Source organism: Histoplasma capsulatum (genome assembly GCF_000150115.1).
Source record: "Histoplasma capsulatum G186AR genomic scaffold supercont2.3, whole genome shotgun sequence".
NCBI lineage: Eukaryota > Fungi > Ascomycota > Eurotiomycetes > Onygenales > Ajellomycetaceae > Histoplasma > Histoplasma capsulatum.
The window spans coordinates 1,644,369-1,670,717 of NW_025544803.1; the positions used below are offsets into that span (position 1 = coordinate 1,644,369).

Here is a 26,349-nt window from a genome sequence, read left to right on the forward strand (position 1 = left end):
CGTCAATGATGTCTCTCTTTTTCTTTTCTAACGCAAAGGCTGTCACGTTGGGTTGTTCCTTAAACTCCAGGGCCCAGCGTACATCCGAAATTTCTATTTCTTGGGATATATGGCCATCAGCGCCATTGACCAGAATGATGTGGGTTGATGGGGATGAAGGTGAAAGGTCCTACGATACGTAGGCTAGAAACTCGTAGTCCATGTCGGATATACAGTGGAACTGTGGATAACGACTCCTATTGTTAATTTTTTCGGGCAAGGTTGACCGACAGAGCTGTAGCTCCGTCCGGATATCATACGCGATCAGCTCGGGTTTGGAAAACATTGTGATATAATAGACCCGTTCTCTTCCAATGCATAGCGGTTGCAGCTCGGGTAGTCCATCTGCAGTACGACCATGGTGCTATAATAGCTGAGTACCCTCAAGAGAGAAGACCATATCGCTATTTCCTATTATTAACATGGGTGTACGACCTAATAGATGTGGGTTAAGTGACTTCACAGGCCAAGACTTACTGAGAAAACTCAATTCTCCTTGAACACCATACTTCAATACCGACTCGAACAAATAGGTATCCCCCAGCATTCACATCAATGAAAATGCGGAACGTAAGGGGCGTATATGCGAGAGGGATGGAGGGGCCGTGGACCGGACCGACCCACCGAGTAACAACCAGTGATAAAGGACTTCTGAGCAAATAACTAGAGCCAGAGAGAGGTGGAAGGATAGTTGATCAGCGACATGGGTTTGGTCTTTGAGGCCAACATGAAGAAGAGTGAAGGAGATCTAGACGGAGCACAACGGAAGGCGAGGAGTGCAAGACGCACGAAGTGACAACAACCCAGAACCCCACGGAAACCGGAGAGCGAATGTCAAGACCAGAAGGTTGTCTCCAATGTGCATATGCATCCCTGGGCGCGTGCTTCTAATGGCAAGGGTAGACCCAACATAACAGCTTGAGCAGGGAGACAGCAATGTGACGAATATTGATATGAAAAATAATATGAAAACAAATCTTCATGGCGAGTAATAACGCTAGCTAGCTCCAGACAGAGCATGAAGGGTGTAGAAAAGAAGGTAGGCGTCGGCAGCTAACACCTCCGCCTCGTTAACTACAGTCACTTGGTCATCGTTGAACAGGTACCACTGCTCGCCCTGTCGACAATAAACATAATAATGTCCAGCGTCGAGCTTGCCCTTGTGGACAACAGCACTGGAAAGATCGTACAAAAAATTTGAATGGCCCCCTTCGTTTTTGTAGTGTGCACGGGTGGTATATGGGAGCATGTTGATAGAGAGTGGGAAGTCAATTTTTCCTTCGACTTTTTCTGAGACGGAAAGAGTATGCTCGAATCGCTGTCGAAAATTTTGCGTCAGAATGGCGGCTACAGACATAGTATTGAAGCGAGCCGGTTCTACGCAGGAGAATAGGGGGAAACTAACCTTCAGCTGCATACACAATATCACAGGCAGTTTTCTTATTCGAAGTTGCTTGGTAGCTTTCTGCTGAGTGCTTCCGCAGCCGCTACAGTTGTACGCATCCGCCATGAGCTTCTCCGGCGAGGTGAAGCTCTGCAAGCAGCCGTCAAGCGTCGGGGCCGCGGTTGATTCACCACCGCCAAGCGCTCGCTTTTTTTTCTGGACTTGAACGTCCAAACTGAGGTCTATCATCTGATCCTCCGTCTGTGTGACATTCCCGCACTTGTCACAAGTTACGCTGCTTCGCAGCTTTCCGTAAAAAGCGTTATGGAAAAAGCAGTGACATGTTTTGTTGTGGTCCTCAACGTGGTCATGAGCCCCTGCGTGTAACTTGTCTACCAAAAACTGATAGAATTCATGCGCATCCTGCTGTTGATAACCAGATAGCATCTATTTGTGGTGGCGATGACGTGGTAAGTTTCAAAATATTCAAATCTGGCAATAAGCCATTCGGGAGCAAACTTACCGGACTGGATCTCCATGAGGCTAATAGTAAATTAAGCGCGCCAAAGCCTTCCGTCTTGTCGTCATTATTAAATTCGGCAAAGGCTTCAGAAACAGCACAGCTGATGCAGTTCTGGATTGTGCAATCGTACGTATGATGGTTATTTCCGAGAAAGTATGTGGTCAGAAGGGGGTCATGAAGCAATGTTTGCAGTATGACATTCATATAGCAGGTTTGGCCTAGGTTAAACAAACCCCTAACGCCTTCCTTCCCACATACTCTCTTGTTCGCATTAGCAATGACATAGGCTTGATCGTCATCGTTCCCAGATTCAAGTTTACGCTTTTTAAGTACTATTTTAAATATGTTAGAGAGGCATGCCCATTGATCTTGGAATGTTTTTATGGAAACGAACCTGAAGGGTCGAAGAGGAAGCTCTCTAGCTCCGCATCGTAAACGTAATCATCGCATCCTAAGCAGAATATGGTGCCGGTTCGGGAATCCGTGACTTAGTTGCTAAATATTAGCAATTGGTTGAGAAGTTGGCGAAAAGATAAAAATCAACATGAATCCTTACAAAATTTGTGGCCTGAGTTCTGGAAATGGGTATACCGGCTCACCGATGTGCAGACCGTAGAGCACTCTAGACAGGGATAGAAGGGCTTCAATGACTTTATTTCTGCAGGCTTGGGAGGCGCTCCCTGATGTGCCTGGAGGAGAGCATGATGGAACTGGCTAGCAGTTTTCTCGTCTTTTTCTAGAACGTCCCTGAGATGCTCTGAATGACGTTTTAGTATCCGATTTTTTGATTGACCTATCGCTGGGAATTGTCCATACCACATCCAAATTCGGCATCTGACATGATGATAGTTTCTTTCCTTCCAACAGGTATCGTTCGGGACCGATTGATAAATGCGATATGGATTTCTACAAGGTGGACAAAGTGGTCACTCACTGAAGCACTTGATGGAAACCTGCAGGTGGAATCTCAGGATAGTCGAAAGACCTTCGAGTGGAGTGTGACGCTATAATTTCGTTTAATTCCCCGAGGAGGAGTGATTTGCGGCGGCGATATTCTACTGGGTTAGTTACTGTTGGACCTATCCAGACGAAAGTTTTCTTTAGGACAGCCCGTCACGAAGGCCGGCTGCTGCTGGTGGCGAAGGGAGAGTTGAGCCAGAAGTGGAAGAGCGCGAGTAGCCAGGTGCTTCTCTCCTAGTAGCTTTTCAAGAGAGATGTGAAGCTACTAGCAGAGTCCGAGATAGCTTCTCTCGAGGCGGAGCAATAAATATTTTAGCTAGATCCTCAACCCGTTCAATAGACGATCTGGGAGAATAAAAGCTTTCGAGCTTCCCTCAAGCTTCCCGAGAGGTACTAAATAGTATTGATCCTGCGAGACGAAACGGGCGTCTGAATAATAGTCGAAAACTTGACGTAAATCGCAACACAAAAGCTCAAGCAAACGAGGGCGAATGCAAAGATCGATGAGTTGACAGCTCACCCCTTCCTCTGTGCTTATGGGTAACTTTGGGGTTAATTCCCGATTTTTTTGACTTCTGACCGCAATCTCAGCACATGTGGCCGTGAAGAGGTAACGGCATGGAGAGAGAACCGCTGGAAGAAGACAACAAGAAAATACCAGACGAATAAAATAACACGATGCAGGATGTAATATACAGCGATCGTCTGTTGCGTAAAATGGAGAAGTTGTTATTGTGGGTGAACTTATGGTGGTGGTGGTTCTGGCTTTACTGATACTAGTATTCTGCCGAGCGGAACCTTGGACAATCGTCGGACTTTGCCCAATCGATCATGATTAGATGGTTTCAGTCTCTTACCAGCTTGGAGAGTAATTTTGGCCTCAATTCATGTAGGACTTCTACTATCTTTATTATTTCTATTTGAGCAGCGGTATCATACTATTTATCAGCGCGTGCTAAATACTTCACATCCAATATAAACTTTGGTACCTGCAGAGCGCCCGATTCTAATTGCGTCAGCTGGCTACTTCTAAGCATAGCCAAACCTACGAATCCACCTCTTAGGGGACATGGAATGGAAAAATTAGAAAAAGGAAACCGGAAACAACGGTGGCGTCTATTGCACACTGAGAACTCGTGGGTGGAAGGGCCTATTCATAGACAAGATTCTATGAACCCATTCGCCCTAAATTGCCAAAGGCGCGTTTCCAACAGGGAGAGTAGCTAATCAAGCAGCTTTTGGCTGGGATTAATTATGTCGCTAACGTGAGTATATTGCAGTGGTGAACCTTTGGGCTTGGTAAATTTTCAACCTCTTCCGCTGCTAGGCAACGCACGCCAGGGACGTAGCCTTCCCTCCAATCAATCTGCAAGTACTAGATTGCGATAAAATAGACAGCCTAGGCCGCTTATTGGCTTTCGTAATCGGGAGTGTTAGAACTTGCTTGCTGGCGCGAAGAACGCAGGATTCGGTTGCAAGGGCGAAGTTCTTAGGTATATCAATGAATTGTCAGGTATCCTTGGTCAGCTACCGAATTCCACGAGCTCTGGGTCTTGCAAGCCCGCTGGTACGACCGCGCGTGGACCCTCGAGTCGAATAGCGGCCTCCGACAGAAGCACGGCCGGATTGTCTAGAACCACGAGTTGAGGAAGCGGGTACTGTGCTTTTTGAGCTCGATTTGGCTGATACAGGAGGATTATCGACAAAGGAGGTATCAGAAGTCCTAAGTTGAATTGGGTAAGCCAATTGTTGTTAATCATGCAGCAGGCTGAGTGCCTTACATGAAAGTCGTTTCACCGTCATGTTCTGATGTTGTCAATGGTTCGTTCGCGGTTATTGGATCTAGTCACAAGAATATCAGCGCCACTAAAATTGCTTTCGTGGTCCATTCCGACTATGTCCGGTGTCGGATTACCTTCTGCTTGCTTCGCTCTCTTGAAGGAATCTGGAATGGGCGCCTAAAGCAAAGCATAAGTCAATGTCTCTCTCTACAAGAGAAATTAACCTAGAAAGTGAAAATGATAACGAACAAGGAAAACAAGAATAATACCTCGGGGAAGTCAACACAAAAAGCGTTCATATTTAATCCATATAAGAAGCTAGCGAAGCTCTCATTAAACCGCGACAAGCTCTCATGCATTAGCTGGAGATGCATAAAATTGGCTTCGAGATCTGCCATTGAATCCGCTAACTCCGCAAACTGGGGTTCCAGCGCGTTGACGGCTGGTTGGAAGACACCATCCTGATTCAAACTTCCTCCGAAAGCGTAGGAATCTCGAATCGAGGTCCGTGAACCAGGCCGAAGCGGGGTTGTAGGTCGGGATGAAGGACGCGGACGGGAGATTGATCGGTGTACCCCGCCTGAGTCCATGACCAGGAAGTAAAATGGGCAAGCGGGTGAAGGAGGTTAGAGTGCAGATGCATACGCGCACACGGGCTAGGCGGGATGCGAGAGCTAGGATAGAGATTGCTGTAAGTTGATTGTTGAATGATTGTATAGACACAAAATTGTGTAAACGCGTGCTAATGTATGACATAAGCACAAGCCAATCGATCCAAGCTTGGTTGATACGAAAACTTATCAATCTACCGCCAACCTGCTGAAATTGTCTATTGCCTGCAGCACATTCTCTTCTGGGGGGGGGGCCCTGCCTCACATCCTGCTAAGCCTCTAGCGGGGATCTTGTATCCGGAGCTACCGAAGGACTGCACTCAGAGGACGAGCCTGTAGAAGGTTCCTCGCAAACACATTAAGACTCAGCCTCTCTTTTGCGTAGTACTTACTGTCTCTTGCTAAGCTATCCGCTATATACAACTAGAATATATATGTGGGCTGCGTTCCACCGCCGCGTCTCACCCTCGTCCCTTCACTTTGCCTCTGTACGGTTGACCGAACAACGCGCGCATTCTGGCGTTCGAGGGTGGCCGTCACGACGGGACTCGCCCCCTACCAAACATAACCGTTCTAGCTTCCCTGGGCGATATAGTCCTTCGTGTACAAGATACGCTTCGTCGTTCTGGACATTTGCTGTTGCTACTGCTATTGTATTTGGCGGCTTAGGGTTGCGACATATTTATTGGGCGCCGGATAAATCTAGCATCGTTTCTAGGATTCTTTTCGAGGACGAAGAAGCAGCAGGGACAGAAAAAGACGAAATGTCGACAGATCCGGCGCTTAGCGGGCGCGTTGGTCACCTTACATACCAGGAGGAAACGAAACTTAGGGAGTTTTGGGCGGTCCTTTTCAAGATATTCAAAATCAGCCAGGCTGAGAGCGTCGGAGTCGAGTGGGCGGATAGTTTATTACCTCTCCAAAAAACCCAAAGCACAACTGCGAACACGACGGACACCTCCTCCGTGACCTCGAAGAAGAAGACAGTCACAAAGAAACGGTTTGGCTTCTTCGGTAGATCTAACGAGACTGTGGAGGAGAAGGAAGAAATTTCGACCACCAGTGGTCAAACTGTGGCTAGCCAGTTCAAGATGGTGGACGATGACGATAAATATGGGCTGAACAAGGAGTTCTTGACTGCTTTAGCCAGTCAATCACCCGAGGAGCTACGGACGGCCTTCTGGAATGCGATTAAGCAAGATAACCCGGACGCTTTCTTGCTTCGATTCCTCCGGGCAAGGAAGTGGGATGTCCAGAAAGCCCTGGTGATGTTGATATCTACTCTTAGATGGAGATCTCAGGAGTGGAAGGTGGACGATGAGATCGTGTTTAAAGGCGAGGCTGCGTTCCATGAGAACAGCAAGAGTGACGACCCCACCAAGAAAAAGGAGGGCGAGGATATGCTTCATATGCTTCGAATTGGCGAGGCATATTGCCGTGGCAAGGATAAGCTCGGCAGACCGATTTGCTATACCAATGTCCGGCTTCATCGTATTGGTGCCTATTGCCAATCTGCTATTGAGAAAAACATCATTTTTCAAATCGAGACCTGTCGCCTGATGTTGGACTCGAGAATAGACACCGCTGTGAGTTATTGATGTCACTGTCATGCCTTTCGTCAATCGACATCGGATGCTAATTAAATTACAGGTTATTGTCTTCGATATGACCGACTTTGGACTGGCAAATATGGTGAGTCTCCCCCGCTTCATCGTGGATCGCCGGTTATACATAAGCTTACGCGATTTCGTAGGACTATATACCCGTTAAATTCATCATCAAATGCTTCGAAGCCAACTATCCTGAAAGCCTCGGTGCGATTCTCGTCCATAAAGCACCCTGGATATTTTCCAGTAAGTTCATATCGCTCAACTCGGCGTTGTTCGAGCACTGTCTCTAACACATTTCGCAGGCTTCTGGGCAATCATCAAGGGCTGGCTGGATCCCATAGTCGCTTCGAAAGTCCACTTCACATCGAACTACCAAGAACTAGAAAAATTTATTGCCAAGGAAGCCATTCCCCGAGGCCTTGGGGGTAGTGATGACTACGAGTACAAGTACATAGAGCCCAAGGCTGGCGAAAATGACCAAATGAAAGACACCGCTAAAGCTGCCGCACTCAAAGATGAACGAGTTAAGATCGTTGATGAGTTTCAAAAGACGACGCTAGACTGGATAAACATTTCTTCCAACGCCGCAGATAAGGCTGAAGATATTAAAAAGCAGAGGCAAGATATCGCCTCGCGACTGAGTGATTTCTACTGGAAGCTTGATCCATATATCCGAGCGCGCTCCGTCTACGATCGTATAAGGGATGCCGAAAATGCAGCCGCTGCTGTTACAGCAACGAAAACAGAGGCTTCCCCTGTGAAGGCGCAGGAGCAGACCACAGTGTCGGAAAAGTCTGTAACAGATACACTCGGGCCTCAAAGCCACGTTGTGGAGACACCGGTTGTGGCTGCGGCTGCGGCTAACTAGATTCCTTTTTGTTCAGCTCCAGTTCCTAAAGGCTCTTCATGTTATGTCTGAATGTTTCTTGTACCTCCTTCGTTTATTTTATTTTTTAATTTTTTAATTTAATTTAATTATTTTCCTTTTTCCCAATTGTTTCGGGATCTCGGGTGATTCTTTTACTTTCTCGTTTACATCTGCGTTCGCTTTGTTATGTTCAGTTGTCACTGGAGGAGTCGTATCTTTTGTTTCTCCCTTTGTGGTCAACCTTCTTCCCTTTCTATTCCCTTCCACCTGCATATATATCTTTTTTCTTCTCTTTCTCTTTTCCATGTTAGATATAAAATACATGCAAAGCGCGTGAGCTCCACAACCACAACGAGATAATGATCAAGAAAAATTAAATAGAGAACAATGAAGTTAATTAATTTATTATATATGTTTCATTCAGCCCATTCTTAAATTGTGGTAAGCGAGCATGCAGACGACAATTGAATTGCACGTGCTGAGGCAAGCGACGACAGAGATTATGAGCAACTGGCCGTACCTAGGGATAACAGTTCAAGGTGTGGATTTCCATCATGGATTTCCCTCCGGCGGAGTACAAAGGTGGACGGGAAACAGGCGTAGATCGACACGGGTGTGGTGGGAGGATTTCTGTCGTTGTGATCAAGCAGCGCATGTGAGCGCTTCTTTGCGATCTCGCCAGCTAACTTGGTGTGTGAATGTGATGGGTTGTATGGAAGGGCGTTGGTGGAATGAATGATGGATAAAAATATGATCTCACGTCGTTTTTACTAGCTAACCAACTACACATTGGGCAGGGAAAAAATTTAAAGAAGAAGAGAGAAAAATAGCTTCACTTGGTTTTTCATCATGATATCTGCCTTTCACCCACCGTTCCTTGAATAAGCCCCTTTTTTCCCCACGTACACACACATGCAGTGTAAACCAGGGGGAAAATACAATGGTTCCCATTGTTCACATTTCCCACTCACCGCTCATCTCCGTAATCGAATTCCGATTCAAATCCCCTTCCCTCTCTTCCCTACATCGGAGAGATTTGGTATAACATAATTTCAGTTACATCTTCGATTTCAGCTCTTCCCACAGCTTCTTGAGCTCCTCCTTGTCCGCCTCAGCGTTGGGCCAGCCAATCGTGAGCCCCTCTTTTTCGTTTGGCTTGGGAATCTAAATTGATGACGAACGGGGGGGAGAGAGTGTTTCCAATGTTAGTATTGTGTGCATTCCTTTTTAAGTGTTTTGTGCTGCTTGTGTTAGGCTATGGGGTTGGATGCGTAGATGGGGAGGGCCGGGTAATCCTTGTGAGGGTGCTCAACGTTTTCTTCTTCGTTTTTTTTTGGATTCCCTCGTTTTAAAGGATTTCAACATGAACAAGTCTCGGTCTTGGCTGAGAAATAAGAGTCCCTGACAAATCGCAAATGGACGCTAGGGAAAAAGAAAATGAAACATACCATGTGAACGTGAACCTGCGTGGGAATTGTTAGCACAGGGTAGAACGTAATATGGATATGCATGTTTTAAAACTTACATGATCCACAATCTGATGGGCTGGTCTCCCGTTATTCTGGAGGATATTGAAATCGACTGCGCCAGAGGCGATTGCTATCTTTTTGGCGACGGGCTGGGCAGGTAAAAAAGACGGAGTTATTTTGGTTAGCTGCCCAATTTACTCATCAGGGGGCATAAATGAGAAAATATGAGGCAATTTGGGCAATTTGCCAGAGACTATGACACAGGAGAGAAGAAACCGGAGCTTGAAATGGTAGCACAGTGATCTGTATGTAGCAAGATTGGTGGATCCCACTCCTCAGAGTCGGAGTTGTACTGTACAGGGTATTTCCTTGCCTTCTTCGCGCTGGTTCTTGTTGCACAACGGCTGTTCATTTTCAAGAATTGCCGGGAATCACGGCGGAAGGACGGGTAGAAATCACTTAGGTTTGATGTGCTCTACATACCAGAAGCTCAGTAAGATCTTCATCGGGAATATCGGTGAGTTTGACACCATGGAACTTGGGGATGACGAGCTGCGTGAGGCCGAATTTGGCCAGCTATTAGTATATCGATTTCAAGTCCGTGTGCAGGTTTATTGGTAGCCCAAGTGTATTGTGTTATCCGAGACTTAAAAAGGAGAACAAGTGACTCCTTTTCAAAGATACACAGTGAAAACTGATGATAATGGCGGTTTTCCAATTGGCCACTAACGTGCAGGCTGTGGCTGCTTTCCCGTAGTCCCAATCCAAACTTGAAGCAAAGAGCGCATAACTCACCGCATGGCCCCTGCTCAATGGCATGATGTCGAGGAAGGCCAGGACCCGTTCGCTTTCATAGAGCTTGAAGCACGGGAGCTCGCCTTGTGGAAAAGCGGAGTTAGTACCCATGTGTCCGGATGAGGGGTCCAATGATGTCAGCTATGAGGGGAACGATACGCACCCTTCACGATCTTACAGAAAATACAAGCAGCGGAAGCAGCAGACATGGCGAAGTTATTTTGCGACGAGTAGCTAACTTTTGGAACACAAGTAATTGATGGAATATGGGGGGGATTTGAGATTCCAGCGGTCGAGGGATGACTGATATGAGCTTTTTGTACTGTAACTACGGAGCAGATCTATGAGAAGATAGCTCCTTGCACGAGAAGTGACCGGGGGGAAGTTCAGCCGCGGATGGGAGCGGAAGATGATGCACCTGCACGGTCCCACAATGTAGGAGGAAACTAAAAGATGACGGGATTTAATTACAACAAATCAAATGAAAACAAAATATGGAAAGTAATATGAACCGCGGCTTACACCTCTATCACACATGTCGGGTTCGAACTCACGGGCATAGGATGCTTATATAATACCACCTAGGATATAAGACACTCCAACCCCGCAACTACATGGAGTGGAACAGGCTAGCTCAGAATCCATTTCTTGCCTTTTACCAGAGATGGCCGTGGCTCTGTCCAAAATACTCCAATACTCGAATCTTTGGACACTTTCCTATTCGACAATAGTTGGTCGATAATTTTATGCTCTTTTTGACTTCATTTCCTCTATGCGAAATAAACTGTGTTTTGAATGAAGGGAGATGCTACCGGCTCTGGGTCCTTCATCCCTTGGTGAAATGACAATAATGATCCTCTGGGCCGGTGCGTGGATTTTGGCCTGGGTCCGTGTGTATAATTATTGCAAGCTCGATCTTATCTAATCCCACCCCGCAGCTTCCCCACCATCAATAACTGCGAATCTTTTTATTGTCCCAGGTGAGAGATACTAGTAATAAGCAAACTGTAATTGAAGTTGAAGGGGATTGTACGCGGCATTTAAATTGGGTCAGCATCCCAAAAACAACCTTTCATGAGCGCCGTTGACTTGATGAATGCCGACTGGATCCCCCCCCCGGGCTGAGGGCTATCGGTTATGAGCAAACCTCATAACCGCAATCAAGTTGATATCTGGTTTGCAGCTACTCCGTACTTATATATGCCTTAGCAACCCCTTCGTGGATACCATGTGTCGTATCTCCATCTACAACTTGTCCCCGCACAGTATAATCCTTGCCTCAAGAATTTGCCAACCCGTGCACTGCACCCTTCAATATCATCGTTTCTTGTCTTCACAGCCATTTCGCAGAAAATCCATGTTGACCAGTGAGCTCTCGGAAGCCGATGTTTCGGGGCTTCGGGCCAACAAGGAGAGGTTGTGGAATTATATTCATCATAGTTGCCAATGGGGCACAGGCATCAGATGGGGAGAGTATGTGCTTTCTTCCTGCTTTGCGCATGCTATTTTTGGGCATTTACCCCGTTATGGTGCGACGATTATCAATCATAGCTTGCGCCTAGTTATATTATGAAATGATGACTAGTAGACATTGATTTATGAATAATCGGGCCGGTTTAAAAAAAACATAACAAATGGCGTTACAATGTAGCTGACAAAGTGGACGATCATGCTGCCCTTACAGTGGTCCAACAGACACAGGAATGGGCCGCCTAGCCCTCTCGCAAGAAGACAAACAAGTACGAGACTGGTTCATCGAAACCACAAAGGCCCTGGGATGCAATATCACCGTCGATGAGATGGGCAATATCTTTGCTGTCCGTCCCGGACGGAGAAAGATGGTCCCCGCTACTTTCGTTGGGAGCCATCTCGATACACAGCCGACCGGTGGCAGATATGATGGTATTTTAGGGGTCTGTGCCGGAATTGAGATGCTTAGGGTCTTAGAAGAGAAAGGAATCGAAACGGAGGGAGGGGTTGGTGTCGTCAATTGGACGAAGTAGGTTAACCATACTGCCAGCCTACCTCATCCCCCTCCTAAGAGCCATGGATAAACGTAGAAAATTATTTAGACATTGACCCAAAAACAAAACGTAGCGAAGAAGGTGCCCGTTTCCCCATAAGCATGGTCTCCTCCGGTGTCTGGGCGGGCAAAATTCCCCTCGAAAAAGCTCATACCGTCCGCGAAGTCCCCACCGTTGCCTCCCTCCCAACAGCCGCTTCCGCCCCAGAAACCATGAAGTCCGCGCTAGAAAAGATCGGCTACCTGGGCTCCACCCCATGCTCACACACCGCATATCCCATCGCCGCCCATTTCGAACTCCACATCGAACAGGGCCCTTACCTCAGCACCGCTGGTCAGCGTGTGGGCGTCGTCACCGCCGTCCAGGCATATCGCTGGCACCGCATCAACGTAACCGGCCGTGGCACACACACGGGGACCACGGCCTTCGAGCACCAGGCGGACGCGCTCTACGCCTCAGCGAGGATGATGGTTCGCGCGCGCGAGATTGCGCAGAAGCACGGCGGTCTTGCGAGCGTGGGAATAGTTGATATCAAGCCCAGCAGCGTCAATACGGTCCCGGGCTTTGTTAGTTTCAGCCTTGATTTCCGCGCGGCGGATACGGCGATTGTAGAGCGGTGCGATGCGGAGTTGCGGGAGGAGTTTGCGGCGATTGCGGCAGAGGAAGGAAAGGGGATTGGGAAGCCGTGTCGGGTTGAGTGGGTGTTGGACCTGGACAGTCCGGCAGTTAACTTCCATGAGGACTGCATTGGATGCGTGACGGAGTCTGTTAGGGCTGTTTTGAAGGATCAGGCGAACCCGGAGTCACTGTATCGTACGATTCGGAGTGGGGCAGGACATGATAGTGTTTTTACCTCGACAAAAGTACCGACGAGTATGGTATTTGTGCCGTGTAAGGATGGGGTGAGTCATCATCCAGAGGAGTTTTCGTCGGCAGAGGATTGTGTGACGGGGGCAACGGTTATTTTGCAGGCCGTTGTGAGGTATGATCAGATGAGGTTCAAGGAGTAGGCGGTAGCAGCGTGGTTTTTCTTATCGAATAGGTTAGGGTGAGGGCGATTGGTGTCTCTCAATTGCCATCTGTAAATGAAATGAAATATGTAAATATTAAAAGTTTCGAATTTTAGATGGGAAAAAGGTTGATTCGTATTTGTAGATATTGTTTATGGTATCTAAAGAAAAGCCCGTTTACGGCGGTAGGTCCCTGTAGAATCAGCTGGAATCAAAGTCATGTTGACACATTGCAAAATAAAACAAATTCGCAGAAAGAAATTATTTTCCAGGTAATAATTTATTTATTTCATTTGAGGTTAAATATTGCATGTTTTAATTTTCCCAACCATCCTCATTCACCCACACGATACCCGAGCATAACCCCCTTCGGTTGTAAACACCGGACAAAAACTTCGTCAATCTCCCAATCGTCATCATCTTCACTTAAGAAGCTGGAGGAGCGCCACGTCCACGACCGAAGCCGCCACGGAATGAAGGAGCAAAGTCGCCAGGGGCACCACCCTCCTTGGCGTCACCCTGTTCACGGCGTCGGTAGCCACCGTCGCCTCGCGGGCCACCACGACCACCGGGTCGTCTCTCACGCTCTTCTCCGCCCATCATGCCGCGGGGAGGAGCGTGCGAACGCTGCTGCTTGATGTGGGTAGCGGGGACGATTTCAGCGGGCAGATGGAGCCATTCACGGAGATAGTCGAGGCCCTCAGGGGTGAGGGTGTAGTAATAGTATTGCCACGAGAAGCGGGTCTTGAGGTAGCCGCGAGAGGTGAGGGATTGGCAGGCCTTGATCACCTGTTGTTTTTCATAATTTCGTTATTAAGTGACCTCTTTTTCCCCCCTCTTTTTCTGCAATTTTTCGGGGTTTCTTACGTAGAGATTCTTGGTGTCAATGTCGCCATGCTTGGGAAGGTTGAAGTCCTTCTTGGCCACGAGTACGCCCTCTATATAATTTTGACACAATGATTAGAATCGAAATATTCATATAATAAATAAAAATTTAGGTATGGGTGAGAAATTGCGTTGGTTCAACATACCGCGGAAGAGGTACTCGTGGATTTTCTTGCGGTCAGCTTTGGGGATCAGCCTGGAGTTTGAGAATTAGCAAGGTATTCAGCAGCATATAGTTGAAGGCCATCATACATTGTCGCGAGTTCCTGGCGCAATTCGGGGAATCGCTTTGACAATGGGGTATTCGGGCGGTGATGAGGGTTGTTGAGCTGGACTTGGACCTTTGCGCTTGTTCAATGCTTTTCTATTGCCGATAGTGTGACCGACAACGTGACTAGGGTTTGCCCTAAGTGACGAACTGAGAGGTGGCTATTTGCAGTGTGGTTCAGGGCGCTAGTCCGTACTAGGAAGCGGTACACATATTCGTGGCTGGTAGATCATGTGACTTGTTTCCGCGAAACGACGTCAATCTCAATTCTATCGCAGCATTCTTCATTATCAAGTTTCATTATCAAGTTCGCCACGAACAAACATCTTTTTAGATAGCATACCAAAGCACAGCAGGGTATCCATCTGAGGCTATCGAAATAGAAATCATATCGATATCGCCAATATGCCATCTCAAACGATAAATTTCCTCCTCACCTCTTTCCCTGGTTTGCCGCTGCCACCCACCCTCTCGTTCTCTCTCCCATCCACTGCAACCATCGCCGATGTTGCGGACAACATATCCTCGCGTCTCCCATCGTCTCTGAGGAATGTGTCTTCACGTCTTCTCCTAACCACTACTGACAATAAACAACTTTTGCCTTACTCTTCAAATTCCATCGCCTCCCTCCTCGACCACGCGCAAACCCTCTCGCAACACACATTTATCCCTCTTCGACTCAGCGCCAAATTATGCGGTGGGAAGGGCGGCTTTGGCTCCCAGCTTCGTGCTGCTGGAGGCCGTATGTCTAGTCGCCGCAAGGGAAACCAGGAAGAGAACAACGGCTCGAACCGTAATCTCGATGGTCGTCGGCTTAGGACCGTGAAGGAAGCCAAAGCACTGGCTGAGTACCTTGCGCTCAAGCCCGATATGGACAAGAAGGCAAAGGAAGCCAGAAGAAAGAGATGGGAGGCTGTGGTTGAGGCGGCTGAGAGACGTGAAGCGGAGATTCGAAACGGTGAAGGCAAGGGTAAAGTTGATGGGGCGTGGATGGAAGATAAGGAGGAAGTGGGTGAAAAAGCGAGAGAGGCTGTTTTGCGCGCAATGAAAGAAGGCAACTGGAAAGATAACCTGGCCGGAGCTGAGGTTCTAGGTGGGTCAAGTACCAGCGTCAGCAACAGTAGTGAAGATTCCGGGTCTTCATCGAGTCCGAGCGATGGAAGCGATATGGAGGATATTGAACAGACAAGCACGATTGCGATCACACGACCGAAATCAGTCAAGTCCGCCGCGCCTGTAAGGAGATATTTCGGCTTCGACGAAGAAGATGATGAATTGACGAGTGATGGAGACGGAGACGAGGACGTGGATATACCTGACGAAAAGGAAGTTGAAGGAAAGGGGAAGGGAAGAGCTTAATTTCCAATTATGCATGCAATTCGTTTTTAGTCTTTTTCACGATGCAAGGCGTTCAGAGTTTAAATATCGGTTTGTTAGCTTGGTTCATACTGCCTGGGTTGGCTCTGTATACATAGGGGCTAGATGAAAATTTAATCATTTCTTCAATGGAAATGGATGACACTGCACTTTTATCCACTATCCTTATTGCTTTTATTCCCATAATTCTCTAGCATAGTAAATACGTCAGCGTTTTGTTTCCATTGGGTGTGGCATTCGTCCTGTTATCTATATTTTATACGGTCACCCCGGAAGACCATATGCGCTGTCTTCTCGACCAAAATTTCAGTGCCTGAGATTTCTCGAGAATTTGTTGCGATGGTTTTTCTTTTGGTTGCTTTTAATTAATATAATGTCACTAAATCCACGGTCTGCATTGCGGAGACTTATCAATTTCGGATATCTTCCTTCACTGCGACTTTCATATTCTACTTCCTCCAGATGGAAACCGAGCGTATGCAGCATCCATCTCCCAGTCCTTCCGCGACGACTTCATCACTCCTCTCCAGATACCCCAATTCCAGATATACCCGAGCGTATTTGCCCGAAACTTGATCCTACTTCGCTCCCATTATCATGTCCCGGATGCGGCGCATTTACGCAATGGCTCACTCCTGAAGAAGCCGGGTACTACTCCGTCAATAGAAAATCTGTGAAGGAGTATATTCGCCGATTTTCTTCCGATTCGGAAAAGTCCCCCTCTGCAGCAGAAGGTGTTCAGAATCGGAACAGTAATGTCGACAGTGTTAATAGTGCTCCAGCCGAAATAAAACTAGGCGTAGAGTCTACACCACAGCCTAAAGGTACGTGGAGCCCGCGAGTATGAGCGAGCCCTAGACTAAATGATAATATCTATAGATACGCCATCGTTAGGCGATATAAAGGTACCATTCTGTGATAGATGTCATGGCCTTATAAATCATGGCATTGCGTCTCCCATTCCTTATCCGCCAATATCATACATCGAAGACATCCTCGTCGAATCACCTTACAGGCACAATCATGTGTATCACATTATAGACGCTGCGGACTTCCCTATGTCCCTAATCCCTAATATCAGCCGAATACTAGACCTGGCAAAACCGCGAACGCAAAACCGAAGAGCGAAAACTATACAGTATGGCGGTGGAGGCAGGAAACCCGTTCTCAGCTTTATCATCACTCGGTCTGATCTCCTCGGTTCGCGAAAGGAATTTGTGGACCACCTAATGACCTATGTCCTAAACGTAATGCGTGAGGCATTAGGTTCGAAAGGCGAGAAAGTACGTTTGGGTAACGTGCACATGGTTAGTGCGCATAGGGGTTGGTGGACGAAGGAGATCAAGGATAAAATTTGGGAGGAAGGTGGGGGTGTTTGGATGGTTGGTAAAACGAACGTGGGCAAAAGCAGTTTACTCCAAGCTGTTTTTCCAAAATCCCCTAGAGCGCTACCTCCTTATAAGTTACGTGGCAGCGGGAGATTCGAGGAGAGCTTGCAGGCCAATGACCGGATTTCAAATTCTACCGATGCCACCCTGGATTATAGAGACCTGCCACTCCCAGGAGAACTTAAAGATCCTGACCCAAATCAGAATGGTGAGACCAACGGAGAAGTCGATGCCCTCCTCCCTCCTGCCCAACAAGTGGCGCAATATCCCATTTTTCCCATTGTGTCCTCCCTCCCAGGAACAACCGCATCCCCTATCCGCATCCCCTTTGGCAGAAAAAGGGGGGAAGTAATAGACCTTCCCGGCCTCGCCCGCGCCGGCCTAGAAGAATTTGTGAAAGATGATCACAAATCAGACTTAATCATGAAGAAACGCTTAAAACCCGAGCGGCTGACACTAAAACCCAAACAATCCCTCGTCCTTGGTGGGGGGCTCATCCGTATCACACCAGTTGACGCAGACAACTTCGTCGTTCTCGCCGCCCCATTCGTCCCAATACAGCCACACGTAACGTCGACGGAGAAAGCTATACTCATGCAGGCAGAGCAGCGCAAGGTGCCCAATGTGCCTACCATTGCCAGGGAAGGTTTCGCTGAATCGATAAAATCCGCTGGCATATTTGAGATTGACGGAGATGTAACCAAGACGTACGGCAAACCGACTTCGTTGCCGTTGGATAGGAAACAGAAGAAGATGATGAGCACACTGCCGTATCAGGTTCTGTCCACGGATATTTTGATTGAGGGTTGCGGGTGGGTGGAACTCGTTGTGCAGGTGCGCGCGAAGGATTTGGAGGCGGGGCTTACGCCTAAGGTCGAGGTGTTTAGCCCTGCGGGGAAATTTGTTGCGAGGAGGAGGCCGATGTGCGCATATTCACTTTTGCTTGAGAAGCAACAGAGCGTTGCGAGAAAGCGAGTGAAGAGGCCGATGAGCAGTGTGAGGAGACGCAAAGGAGGAGGCTAGATTAGGGTTGATCGTATCGATTGTGTGTTCCTTCGATTTTGGTGGGTTTTTCAAAACGGTTGTATCATTAGATTTCTTTCGGGGTTCCTTGGTCCATATCCCAGTATTTTTTCTTACGGACATGTAACTAACATATATCTGATAGACAGACCAAACTGTATGATATGACGGGTAAAGGTGTTTTGCTACTTAAACATTTGGGTTGGCGTTTATCATACCAATTTGCTCCTCGGTCACATATCCAATTTTTTTTTACAAGTTGGATCAATAAATATAGAAAATTTGATCGGAGAATGCGAGCCAGGCTCGTGTCAAATATTTATGTATAATATATATTCTGCTTGTTCTTACGCTATGCCTCTTAACGTTAAATAGACCTTAACGAAGATACCCCCTCTAAATCTCTATCACCTTTCTTTACCCCCAGCCCCGCAATGAACAAAGCACGTCATGGCGACCTCATAAATCGAAAACAACGTTACTCGGTCACAAATTACACTTCACCCGCCTCGGGGATATTCTCGAAATGGAACGTAGGTTGTCCGGGCACTGCATTCTCCGCAACATTTGGTAGCCCCTCTCTCGGCTGACCATCCAAGGTCGTACCCGCTTTACCGCCCTCTTCAACGGCAACGACCTCCACAACTTTACATCCAGTCGTTCTGATCAAACCCGCAACCATATCGCCAAGAACCGATAGCTCATCGAAGCCCAGTTTTCGGTTAAAAACTGTTTCCGGCAGTTCCTTTGCCGTGACCAATCGCTTCTTCAATCCCTGCACGAACGGCATTGCTTTCTTCATCTCGCCTAACTTGCTCACTTTGCCATTCAGCTCTTTATCGTTAATGGAGAGGGAGACTTCATCGAACGCCTCTCGGACAAGGTCGATATATTTCTCTTGCCAGCTGGGGAATTTCTTGGCGGCGAAGATGGTCAACTTCTTTGGTTTGCGAGGGTCGAAGCTGACGGTTTTGCCCTTGGAGAGTTTGCGGGCAAAGGTAGCTTCGGATGAGGTGATGTTTGAGGAGGTAGTGCGAACGTAGATTAGAGCGGATGAAAGGGCTGGGGATGGCTCTGGAACATTAGGAAAAAGGGCATTCTGGATGGTATCCGGCTGTTCGATAAGGAAAATGATTAGCAGCCTGAGGATATGGATACCTTTAGAAAGGTGGAAATTTTCAGGGAAACATACCTTCTTGAGGACCTCCAGCCACACGTATTCAGACCAATGAGGAGTAATCGGTGTCAGAAGGAGAGCTTGCAGTTCGATGTATCGAAGAATTATATCGCGATGCATACCAATACCAGCAGCGGTGGTCGATTCGCGGTAGAAATCTCTTGCACTGGTAAAGTCGTAGAGCGCCCTCTTCAAAGCAAGTTTGAAATTTGTGCTATGGGATAATTCAAATTAGACATCGACATACATACATTTAAATATATATCCTGAAGCAGAACACGATTATTGACTTACTCAGCATAATGCTTCCTTGCCTCCCGAGCCAATACATTCAGTTCATTGTCAAACAGCTTATCGAAGAATGCATCCGCAGGTCCCGTGCGGAGAGAGCTGTCTTTGGCAACCTCCTCGATCCACTCCTTCAGTGTAAAAAGACGCAATATATTACTATTGGCGACTGATTCGTCAAAGTTCGCATCCTCAATCGCGTCACCCGCATCAGCAAAGGCAATCCGAGTGGCATCCGCACCGTATTTTTCCACTGCGTCCTTCAAGGTCAAGAAATTTCCAGTGCTCTTGCTCATCTTCTCACCGTTCAGCAGCAAATGACCATTGACTCTGATAGAGCGTGGCCAGTATTCCCGAGGGAAAAGCGCGGCGTGGATATATAGGCAAAATGTGAGATGGTTCTGAATAAGATCTTTGCCTGAAACGCGCACATCCAGGGGATACCAGTACTCAAACTCTCGTCTCATAGTCAGAAAAGCCTCCTTACGGATGCCGGTTGATTGAATTAAATCATCGCCAAGATCTCTTCTAGTGAAGATATAATCCCAAACCTCGTCTGTCATTTGCTCGGGCTTGATTCCGAGACTACCCGGTTCCTTTCCGTATCTGTCAGCGTGGAGAAGGTGTGCAATGGTATAATATGCCTGGTAAATTGTACTGTCACTCAAACTTTCGACTAGGAAATGAGGATCCCATGGCAGTCTGGAACCCAAGCCATAAGTTCTGGCACATGCCCATCGATTCAGCCACTCAAGATTCTTCTCAAACCCGTGGCGAGCTTCTTGAGAATAGGTGTTGAGTGGTCCTTTCACATAATCAAGGGTCTCTTTCTGCCACTGCGGATCGTTTTCCCCATAATTTAAGAACCATTGGCCAAGATATGCAACAACACATTCATCATTACTTCTGCTGACGACCTTGCCTGCAGGATCGGCAAATGGGAACGCATCGCCACTCTTGATGAGAGACTCACGGACCTTCTCTTTGACTTCTTGAACTGGCTGGCCTTTGAACTCACCATGAAGCATGGTACCTTTGTAGAATCCTTCCGAATATGCTAATTCCTTTGCCTTGGCGAGCGGAACTGCATCCTTTGGTGAGTTGATCTTGAGCTGCTTTACCAAGGTTGGTGCTGTAAGGTTCCCATACGAAGGGGTTTCGATAATGGGAAGGATTTCCAATTCAGCCCATTCTTTCTTAATACCGTAGTAATCAGCTTTCTTTGCGAGATCAACTACAGTTGCATAATCATCTGGGCTGTCTGACGGTACCGATGTTACGACACCAGTTCCCTTAGTTGCAGACACGGACTCCATAGGAAGTATTCTAACACCCCCAGTATGAACAGACAGAGGCGCATTGACCAGCGTACCAACAAATGTGGAGCCAGGGGCCTCCACTAGTGGTTGAAGCTCACTCTGGTCTCGTGGGAAATTGTCACTGCTAAAGAAAGTGCCTTGGAAGGCCATGTTCCAGGCCGCGCGCTTAGTAACAATGTAATATTCCTTCTCGCTGACCTTGTAGATGCCATACGGTATTTTAGGCCCAAGGAAGCAACATGTCTGCCCATACATCGTCTCGGGACGTAGGGTGGCAGGAACAAAGTACACATTGGCGTCGGGTTCAATCTTCCCCTTAACGAGCTCTTGGGCAGCCGGCGACCATTCCTTGACCTTAAGTTTCAAAGCGGTGTATTCTTGTGGACCAACTCCCTCACCTTCAGTCCGGTCATGATCCATACACGGTTGTCCGTCCTTGGGTGAATAGATAGTATATCGATTTCCGTACAAGATTTTCCCTTGCTCATGGAGGCGATTCATCTGCCAGCGGGTAAAGGCATCGTAATAAGGGTTGGCATCCGTGGTCACGAACTGACGCCGCCAATCGATCCTAGCTCCGATACTATCGAGATCTCTGACACACAATGGCGGAAAAAATTCAAGCCAGTGGGCAGGGTCGGCAAACTTATGTACTTCTTCAAGGGGTATACCCAAAGCCAACATAATTTGGAACTGGTATTTCATTTTCACAGACTTGGCCGCGGCCTTGCTCTTCTTCCCAGAAAACTTGGTCAGGTCCTCTTTGGTTCCCTGAGTCGGAGCGGGCGCTTCGTCGGGCTCATCCCCTTCGTCGGTATATCTCTCAAAATGTTTCCCGAACTTTTTAATGTCGTCCACCAGCTTATCGGCACAAGCTTTGATCGGCATACCGGTGCAATGGAAACCAAGAGGAAATAGAGCTCGTTTTCCCTCCATTCTAGCAGTCCCCGCCATAAACTCTACTTTACTGGCGGTAAAGCTGTGGCCGGCATGTAAAGTTCCATTCATATATGGATATGCCATGGTGCCAAAGAATTTTGGGAACTTTTCCCGCAGGCCGGCGGCGGTGATAGAGTCAGGGGGGATTTCGGATATAGATGGGGCATTGACTTCGAAAACCTTGTTCGCCTTCCATTGCGCTTGGTATTTCTTTTCAATTGCAATAAGGGTGTCTCTTTTGTCCGTCTTGAACACCGCTGTTAGCAGTGTCCCTACTCAATGTGCGGGGCAGAATGACTCTTACATTTTCAAGTTTCAATGTATTTTTGGCGCTATTGCTGGGGTCCAGCGCTGCAGCTGCAACAGCGGCAGCCGCCATAGTTTCTAGCTAAGTACGCCCAAGAGGCAATTTAAGCGGTTAGCAGAAAATGAGTTTTGGTATTGCGCAAAATTGCAAGATCTTCTAGTAGCGGGGTTTTTGTAGATGCGATGACCTCAAAACTCCACGGTTTGCTGACTCAGCCCATCAACTAGTTATCATGTCGGACTTTCTATTGACCGAGCATCAGCTCCCAAAATTTCGAGCTTCGGGGAGATGCATCGCGGAGTTGTCGATTTCCTCCCACTGTTAATTGGCGATTGTTTTCCCGGTACAATCTCCTGTCCCAATTAATTTAGGCACGGCCTCCCAGAAACCATTTTTGGCGGAGGCAGGAGAGCAATCGCCACCATGGTCTCCATAGTGAAACGGATGCGAGCTCTCAAGGCAGTATGTTGAAACACGGCCCATTCTTTGCATTAAAGCTGTATATCCATGAAAGATAATATGACTAACTTAATTTCGTTCTCATTCTACAGAAGGTTGACAACTCTACTATTTTTTGTTTACAATATTTCTACACCAAATTGTGGTGAACAAACCCGGCTCTTCAATCTGTCGATGCCCCATTCATCAAACCAATACTACAACCCAACGAATGTAGGAATAGTTTAATGCTAATCTATACTTCCCACTGGTTCTCTTAGTTGTTGAACATGCGAGTTGGGCTTGGTGCAGCCCTCCTTCCTCCGGCAACGTCCACACACGGACTCCCACCTGTCACACGCATCCACCTTACCTACGCGCAAAAAATCTACGAAGGTCACGGAGGAGCCAGGAAATTCTGGCGCGTCTGTCTCCCGCGGTTAAAATATCACAACCCCACGCTTGCCGTCACAGTGAAACAAACCACCAACCAAGCAGGACCGGCCATATTATCAATATATTTCAAGAACAAAGCTGCTGAGGCGTCCGAAGCTGTTTCCCCGAGTAGTGAAAATCCGGCGACCGCCAACCCTTCCCCAGCCCCTCCCGCGCCAGAAGGAGAAGAGCAGCTGTCAGACGAGTTTGCGCCTCCGCCAACGGAGTCTGAGATCGTAAGGCGCATCAATGTAAAAAAGAAGACGATAAGGCATATCTGGGACGATTTTAAGCAGATGACGGGTGCGGAGGATATCCCACTCTCGGAGGCGGATAAGGCGGAGATCGAAGAGACGCAGCGGCAGAAAGAGCTGAGTGATTTGGATCGGAAGAGGGTAGCGGAGAATAGACAGATGATTAAGGATCAGGAGAAGTTGCTTGAGGCCGCGAGAGAAGATGTGAAGCGGCTGAGGGCCGAGAAGTAGAATATATATGTATATTTTGCGAGTGGAGAGGGACGGCTTTTTTTGGCCCTCTTTTTTCTTTCTTTCCTTTTTCTCACTGACCCATGTATTAGAACCCATTTCATGTATAACTTTTGCTTTCTTTTTTTTTTTGTTGGGTGGTACGGAGTAGAATATGTCAATTTCCCCCGCCTTTTTTGCATACCCTATCCTTTCATTAAAGACCGATGAATTCCTAGATCGTGCCATCTATGTCAATATGTTTGTATATTATGATGGAAAAAGCGCTTATTAAACCCAGTTCCGGAATACTCAATCGCTAATTCGCAAATCTCTTTTCTTTTCATTTTTTTTTGTTGGGGGGGAAGGGGGGCTTGGAAAGAAAAGAAGCAGTAACATCGAGCAAAGGTATGAGGTGAGATTTAATTGAAAGTAACGAGGCGGTGGCTGTAGAGGTTTGAGAAACAACAGCTGATAAAGTATCCATCTTTTAATATAGAGAAATTCAATATGATGTATCCCCGTTGCCGTAGACATTGGCAGTACCACCATCTTTGCCTATTAGAATTGGAAGAGGTCAAGAACAGGTGAAAGAGATTTCCCATACCCATGGCGAGGCGGCTATGAAGCGGAAATATTTTAATTAGACGGAGCGAAGCGAAGTCTCTAAGAATCATACAAAGCTTGAGAGGGGGGGTCAAAAGTTTCTTCATTTTGTGGATGAAATGATTGGATGTCGATGTGTGCAAAAATGTGACTTGAATCTCAATGATTTTTAAGTAGAGTATCATCATTCTACAATGATGCTGAGTATAGATAACTTGTAGATAGTAGGTTTTGTGTCACATGGCCAGGAATGAGCTTGAAACAGCATTGAAAATGGGATTCTCCGAGTGTCCGCATCCCCATCTTACAGACGATAGGGGTATTTTCAAGGGAACAGGAGCTAAATATGAAGAAAGAAAGAAAAAACAAAACCATTAGAAGAGATCAGAATGCAAAGAATAGAAATAATTACACCTTTCATCAATGAAAGGGGTGTTAAAAAGTATATAATAGTTAAATAAGTGGGTAGGGAAAAGTAGGGTAATAGAAACAAATGTTGGTGTTTTATTCACAGGCTTTGCAACGCTATCGCAAGGTGGAAGGCGAATGAGATAATATGAAGGGCGTTGAGTGTCCAGGAGGATAGCGTCATCAGGCGGGGGATATATATAGAATGAAAACACACAAGTGCATATACAATAAAATTCATAATCAAACAAAAGGAACTGATTCCAAAATGTGATATACCCCGCCCCAGCTGTGAACCAGAATGTTACAGAGAATTGATCAAGGATCAAAGCTAATCGTCCTAGACCACGAAAGAGGAGATAGAAGGGAAAACATGTGCCGTGGGAAAGACGGGTGGAAAATCATACCGTATCCTATCACAAAACCCGCATGTCACTGACATTAATGATAACAGTGTGGATGGTAGGTCCGTCACTCCATTCACATTGTGGGAAAATGAATCCGTTTAACACACATATAAATTGGACGTGCCAATCCGCCCGTTAGTCCTATTATAGTGCTGAAAACCTTCACAATCTGAAACAAGCTTCTTTTGTTGCTTGGTTCATTTTCTCATCATGAATGATCAGGTGTATAGTTCGTTTCACCCAGCATACTTTGGCCGGGAGGAACAGACGGGGCTGCTGTCAGCGGCGAAGGTTGTCGTGGGGGCATTTTTTGTGACGGGGAAGAGTTTGCGGCAGCTGGCTGAACTGGCCTACTTGGGGCGGCTGCCTGAAGCCTTTGATCCAGAGCCTTAAGAGCGAGGGCTCTCCGCCGTTCTGCCTCCTCTCGCTTACCCGAGCCTCTTCCGCTGCCTATCCTGCCGTTATTCAACAGATTTGGAAGCCCCGCTTGTCCACGTGCTCTTGCTTGTTCGTTGCCTGATGCGATATCCTCCTCCGAGAAAGGGGTGCAGACACGTAGGGCAATGAGGATTGAGTATATCTTATCTGCGACAAATGAGATGGGTGGTTGTATGGCGTCTGGGAAGAAATTGGCAAAGGCAAAGGTTTCGCTGGCATCTCCTTTCATGCCGAGTTCGTTGGTTGAGGTGCCGGAGAGGTCTGGTTGGCGTTTGTAGAAGCGAAGGTATGTCCAGCTCGATAGTAGACCGAGCCAGCTCAAATTGAGCGCGACATCGGTTCCGAGCACGATGCCACCGATGGCGTTCAGGAGGAGGAAGAGAGCAGGGAAATGCTTGACTCGCATTTTGATAATGCCCTTAAGAATTGTTACGGTGTGTTCAGGGACTAATTGTTTGAAGGCCACCAGAAACGCCGCCTGGATCGCTATCCCGCCAGATATCCCTTTTTGACTGAAATGACAATTTTAGTAACGGTTTCGTAGACACGCCGATGAAATAAGAGATCAAGATTCCATGGGCAGGAAACAAAAAAAGACTCACGCAATACTAGCATCAGACACAATACTCGACCAGAGGATGTAGAGAAAAGTCATGACGATATTCGGTACCAGTGAAACAACAAGGATAACTTTTGCAAACTCTCGCGATCCCCATGCCCGCTCGAGATATTTCCCTCCATATAGCACTGTCGCTCCGGTAATGATAACAGTGAAAATATTTAGTTCGACACATGTAGCCGTCAACAGTGTCCAAGGATAAAAGAGAACGTTGGACGGAACCAGAGATAGATAAGGGATCGGGACGCCCGGCGAGCCTTCATACTGTCTCCATCTGGCCACACCGTTTAGAAAGGATAAAGCGCAGATGGCACTGAGAATCGCTCGCGTGATAGGAGGTATGTTTATTCGCGGCGCCATGAGAGATGTTGTGGAAGCAGATAGTTGTCCTATTCCGGATGGTGTACGGTAATAGAATGAATAGCAGATTCCACTAGATTGGCAGCGCTGAATCCAGTGCCCATGGACCGCGCAGTTAGCAGAATTTCG

General features: G+C 47.3%; 11 protein-coding genes across 11 annotated transcripts; 5 read left to right on the plus strand and 6 right to left on the minus strand.

The window, feature by feature from the left end:
* Positions 1-1,001: 1,001 nt before the first annotated feature.
* HCBG_02709 (ubiquitin carboxyl-terminal hydrolase) lies at positions 1,002-1,905 on the minus strand (the record flags this gene model as incomplete). The annotated part of the gene is made up of 2 exons (XM_045429758.1): positions 1,002-1,357; positions 1,445-1,905. The coding sequence occupies 2 exons, from the start codon at positions 1,868-1,870 to the stop codon at positions 1,037-1,039; spliced, it is 747 nt and encodes a 248-aa protein (XP_045289653.1).
* A 2,310-nt stretch (positions 1,906-4,215) lies between these two features.
* HCBG_02710 (uncharacterized protein) lies at positions 4,216-5,372 on the minus strand (the record flags this gene model as incomplete). The annotated part of the gene is made up of 4 exons (XM_045429759.1): positions 4,216-4,629; positions 4,688-4,748; positions 4,822-4,864; positions 4,957-5,372. 4 exons carry the CDS (start codon positions 5,275-5,277, stop codon positions 4,434-4,436), a joined length of 621 nt encoding a protein of 206 aa, XP_045289654.1.
* A 360-nt stretch (positions 5,373-5,732) lies between these two features.
* On the plus strand, positions 5,733-7,776 carry HCBG_02711 (CRAL/TRIO domain-containing protein; the record flags this gene model as incomplete). The annotated part of the gene is made up of 3 exons (XM_045429760.1): positions 5,733-6,884; positions 7,052-7,151; positions 7,211-7,776. The coding sequence occupies 3 exons, from the start codon at positions 5,733-5,735 to the stop codon at positions 7,774-7,776; spliced, it is 1,818 nt and encodes a 605-aa protein (XP_045289655.1).
* An 814-nt stretch (positions 7,777-8,590) lies between these two features.
* On the minus strand, positions 8,591-10,303 carry HCBG_02712 (uncharacterized protein; the record flags this gene model as incomplete). Its single annotated transcript, XM_045429761.1, has 6 exons — positions 8,591-8,940; positions 9,225-9,239; positions 9,302-9,394; positions 9,729-9,797; positions 10,041-10,123; positions 10,204-10,303. The coding sequence occupies 6 exons, from the start codon at positions 10,247-10,249 to the stop codon at positions 8,833-8,835; spliced, it is 414 nt and encodes a 137-aa protein (XP_045289656.1).
* A 587-nt stretch (positions 10,304-10,890) lies between these two features.
* On the plus strand, positions 10,891-13,074 carry HCBG_02713 (beta alanine synthase; the record flags this gene model as incomplete). The annotated part of the gene is made up of 4 exons (XM_045429762.1): positions 10,891-10,930; positions 11,423-11,513; positions 11,725-12,039; positions 12,138-13,074. 4 exons carry the CDS (start codon positions 10,891-10,893, stop codon positions 13,072-13,074), a joined length of 1,383 nt encoding a protein of 460 aa, XP_045289657.1.
* Positions 13,075-13,190: 116 nt separating this feature from the next.
* HCBG_02714 (40S ribosomal protein S10-A) lies at positions 13,191-14,553 on the minus strand (the record flags this gene model as incomplete). Its single annotated transcript, XM_045429763.1, has 5 exons — positions 13,191-13,863; positions 13,942-14,012; positions 14,106-14,155; positions 14,212-14,300; positions 14,548-14,553. 5 exons carry the CDS (start codon positions 14,551-14,553, stop codon positions 13,501-13,503), a joined length of 579 nt encoding a protein of 192 aa, XP_045289658.1.
* Positions 14,554-14,632: 79 nt separating this feature from the next.
* HCBG_02715 (uncharacterized protein) lies at positions 14,633-15,711 on the plus strand (the record flags this gene model as incomplete). The annotated part of the gene is made up of 1 exon (XM_045429764.1): positions 14,633-15,711. The coding sequence occupies one exon, from the start codon at positions 14,633-14,635 to the stop codon at positions 15,584-15,586; it is 954 nt and encodes a 317-aa protein (XP_045289659.1).
* Positions 15,712-15,962: 251 nt separating this feature from the next.
* On the plus strand, positions 15,963-18,015 carry HCBG_02716 (uncharacterized protein; the record flags this gene model as incomplete). The annotated part of the gene is made up of 2 exons (XM_045429765.1): positions 15,963-16,428; positions 16,484-18,015. 2 exons carry the CDS (start codon positions 15,978-15,980, stop codon positions 18,013-18,015), a joined length of 1,983 nt encoding a protein of 660 aa, XP_045289660.1.
* Positions 18,016-18,322: 307 nt separating this feature from the next.
* On the minus strand, positions 18,323-22,117 carry HCBG_02717 (leucyl-tRNA synthetase; the record flags this gene model as incomplete). The annotated part of the gene is made up of 4 exons (XM_045429766.1): positions 18,323-19,129; positions 19,208-19,406; positions 19,487-21,984; positions 22,043-22,117. The coding sequence occupies 4 exons, from the start codon at positions 22,115-22,117 to the stop codon at positions 18,509-18,511; spliced, it is 3,393 nt and encodes a 1,130-aa protein (XP_045289661.1).
* A 656-nt stretch (positions 22,118-22,773) lies between these two features.
* Positions 22,774-23,403, plus strand: HCBG_02718 (50S ribosomal protein Mrp49; the record flags this gene model as incomplete). The annotated part of the gene is made up of 1 exon (XM_045429767.1): positions 22,774-23,403. The coding sequence occupies one exon, from the start codon at positions 22,774-22,776 to the stop codon at positions 23,401-23,403; it is 630 nt and encodes a 209-aa protein (XP_045289662.1).
* A 985-nt stretch (positions 23,404-24,388) lies between these two features.
* On the minus strand, positions 24,389-26,349 carry HCBG_02719 (uncharacterized protein; the record flags this gene model as incomplete). Its single annotated transcript, XM_045429768.1, has 2 exons — positions 24,389-25,753; positions 25,844-26,349. The coding sequence occupies 2 exons, from the start codon at positions 26,218-26,220 to the stop codon at positions 25,012-25,014; spliced, it is 1,119 nt and encodes a 372-aa protein (XP_045289663.1).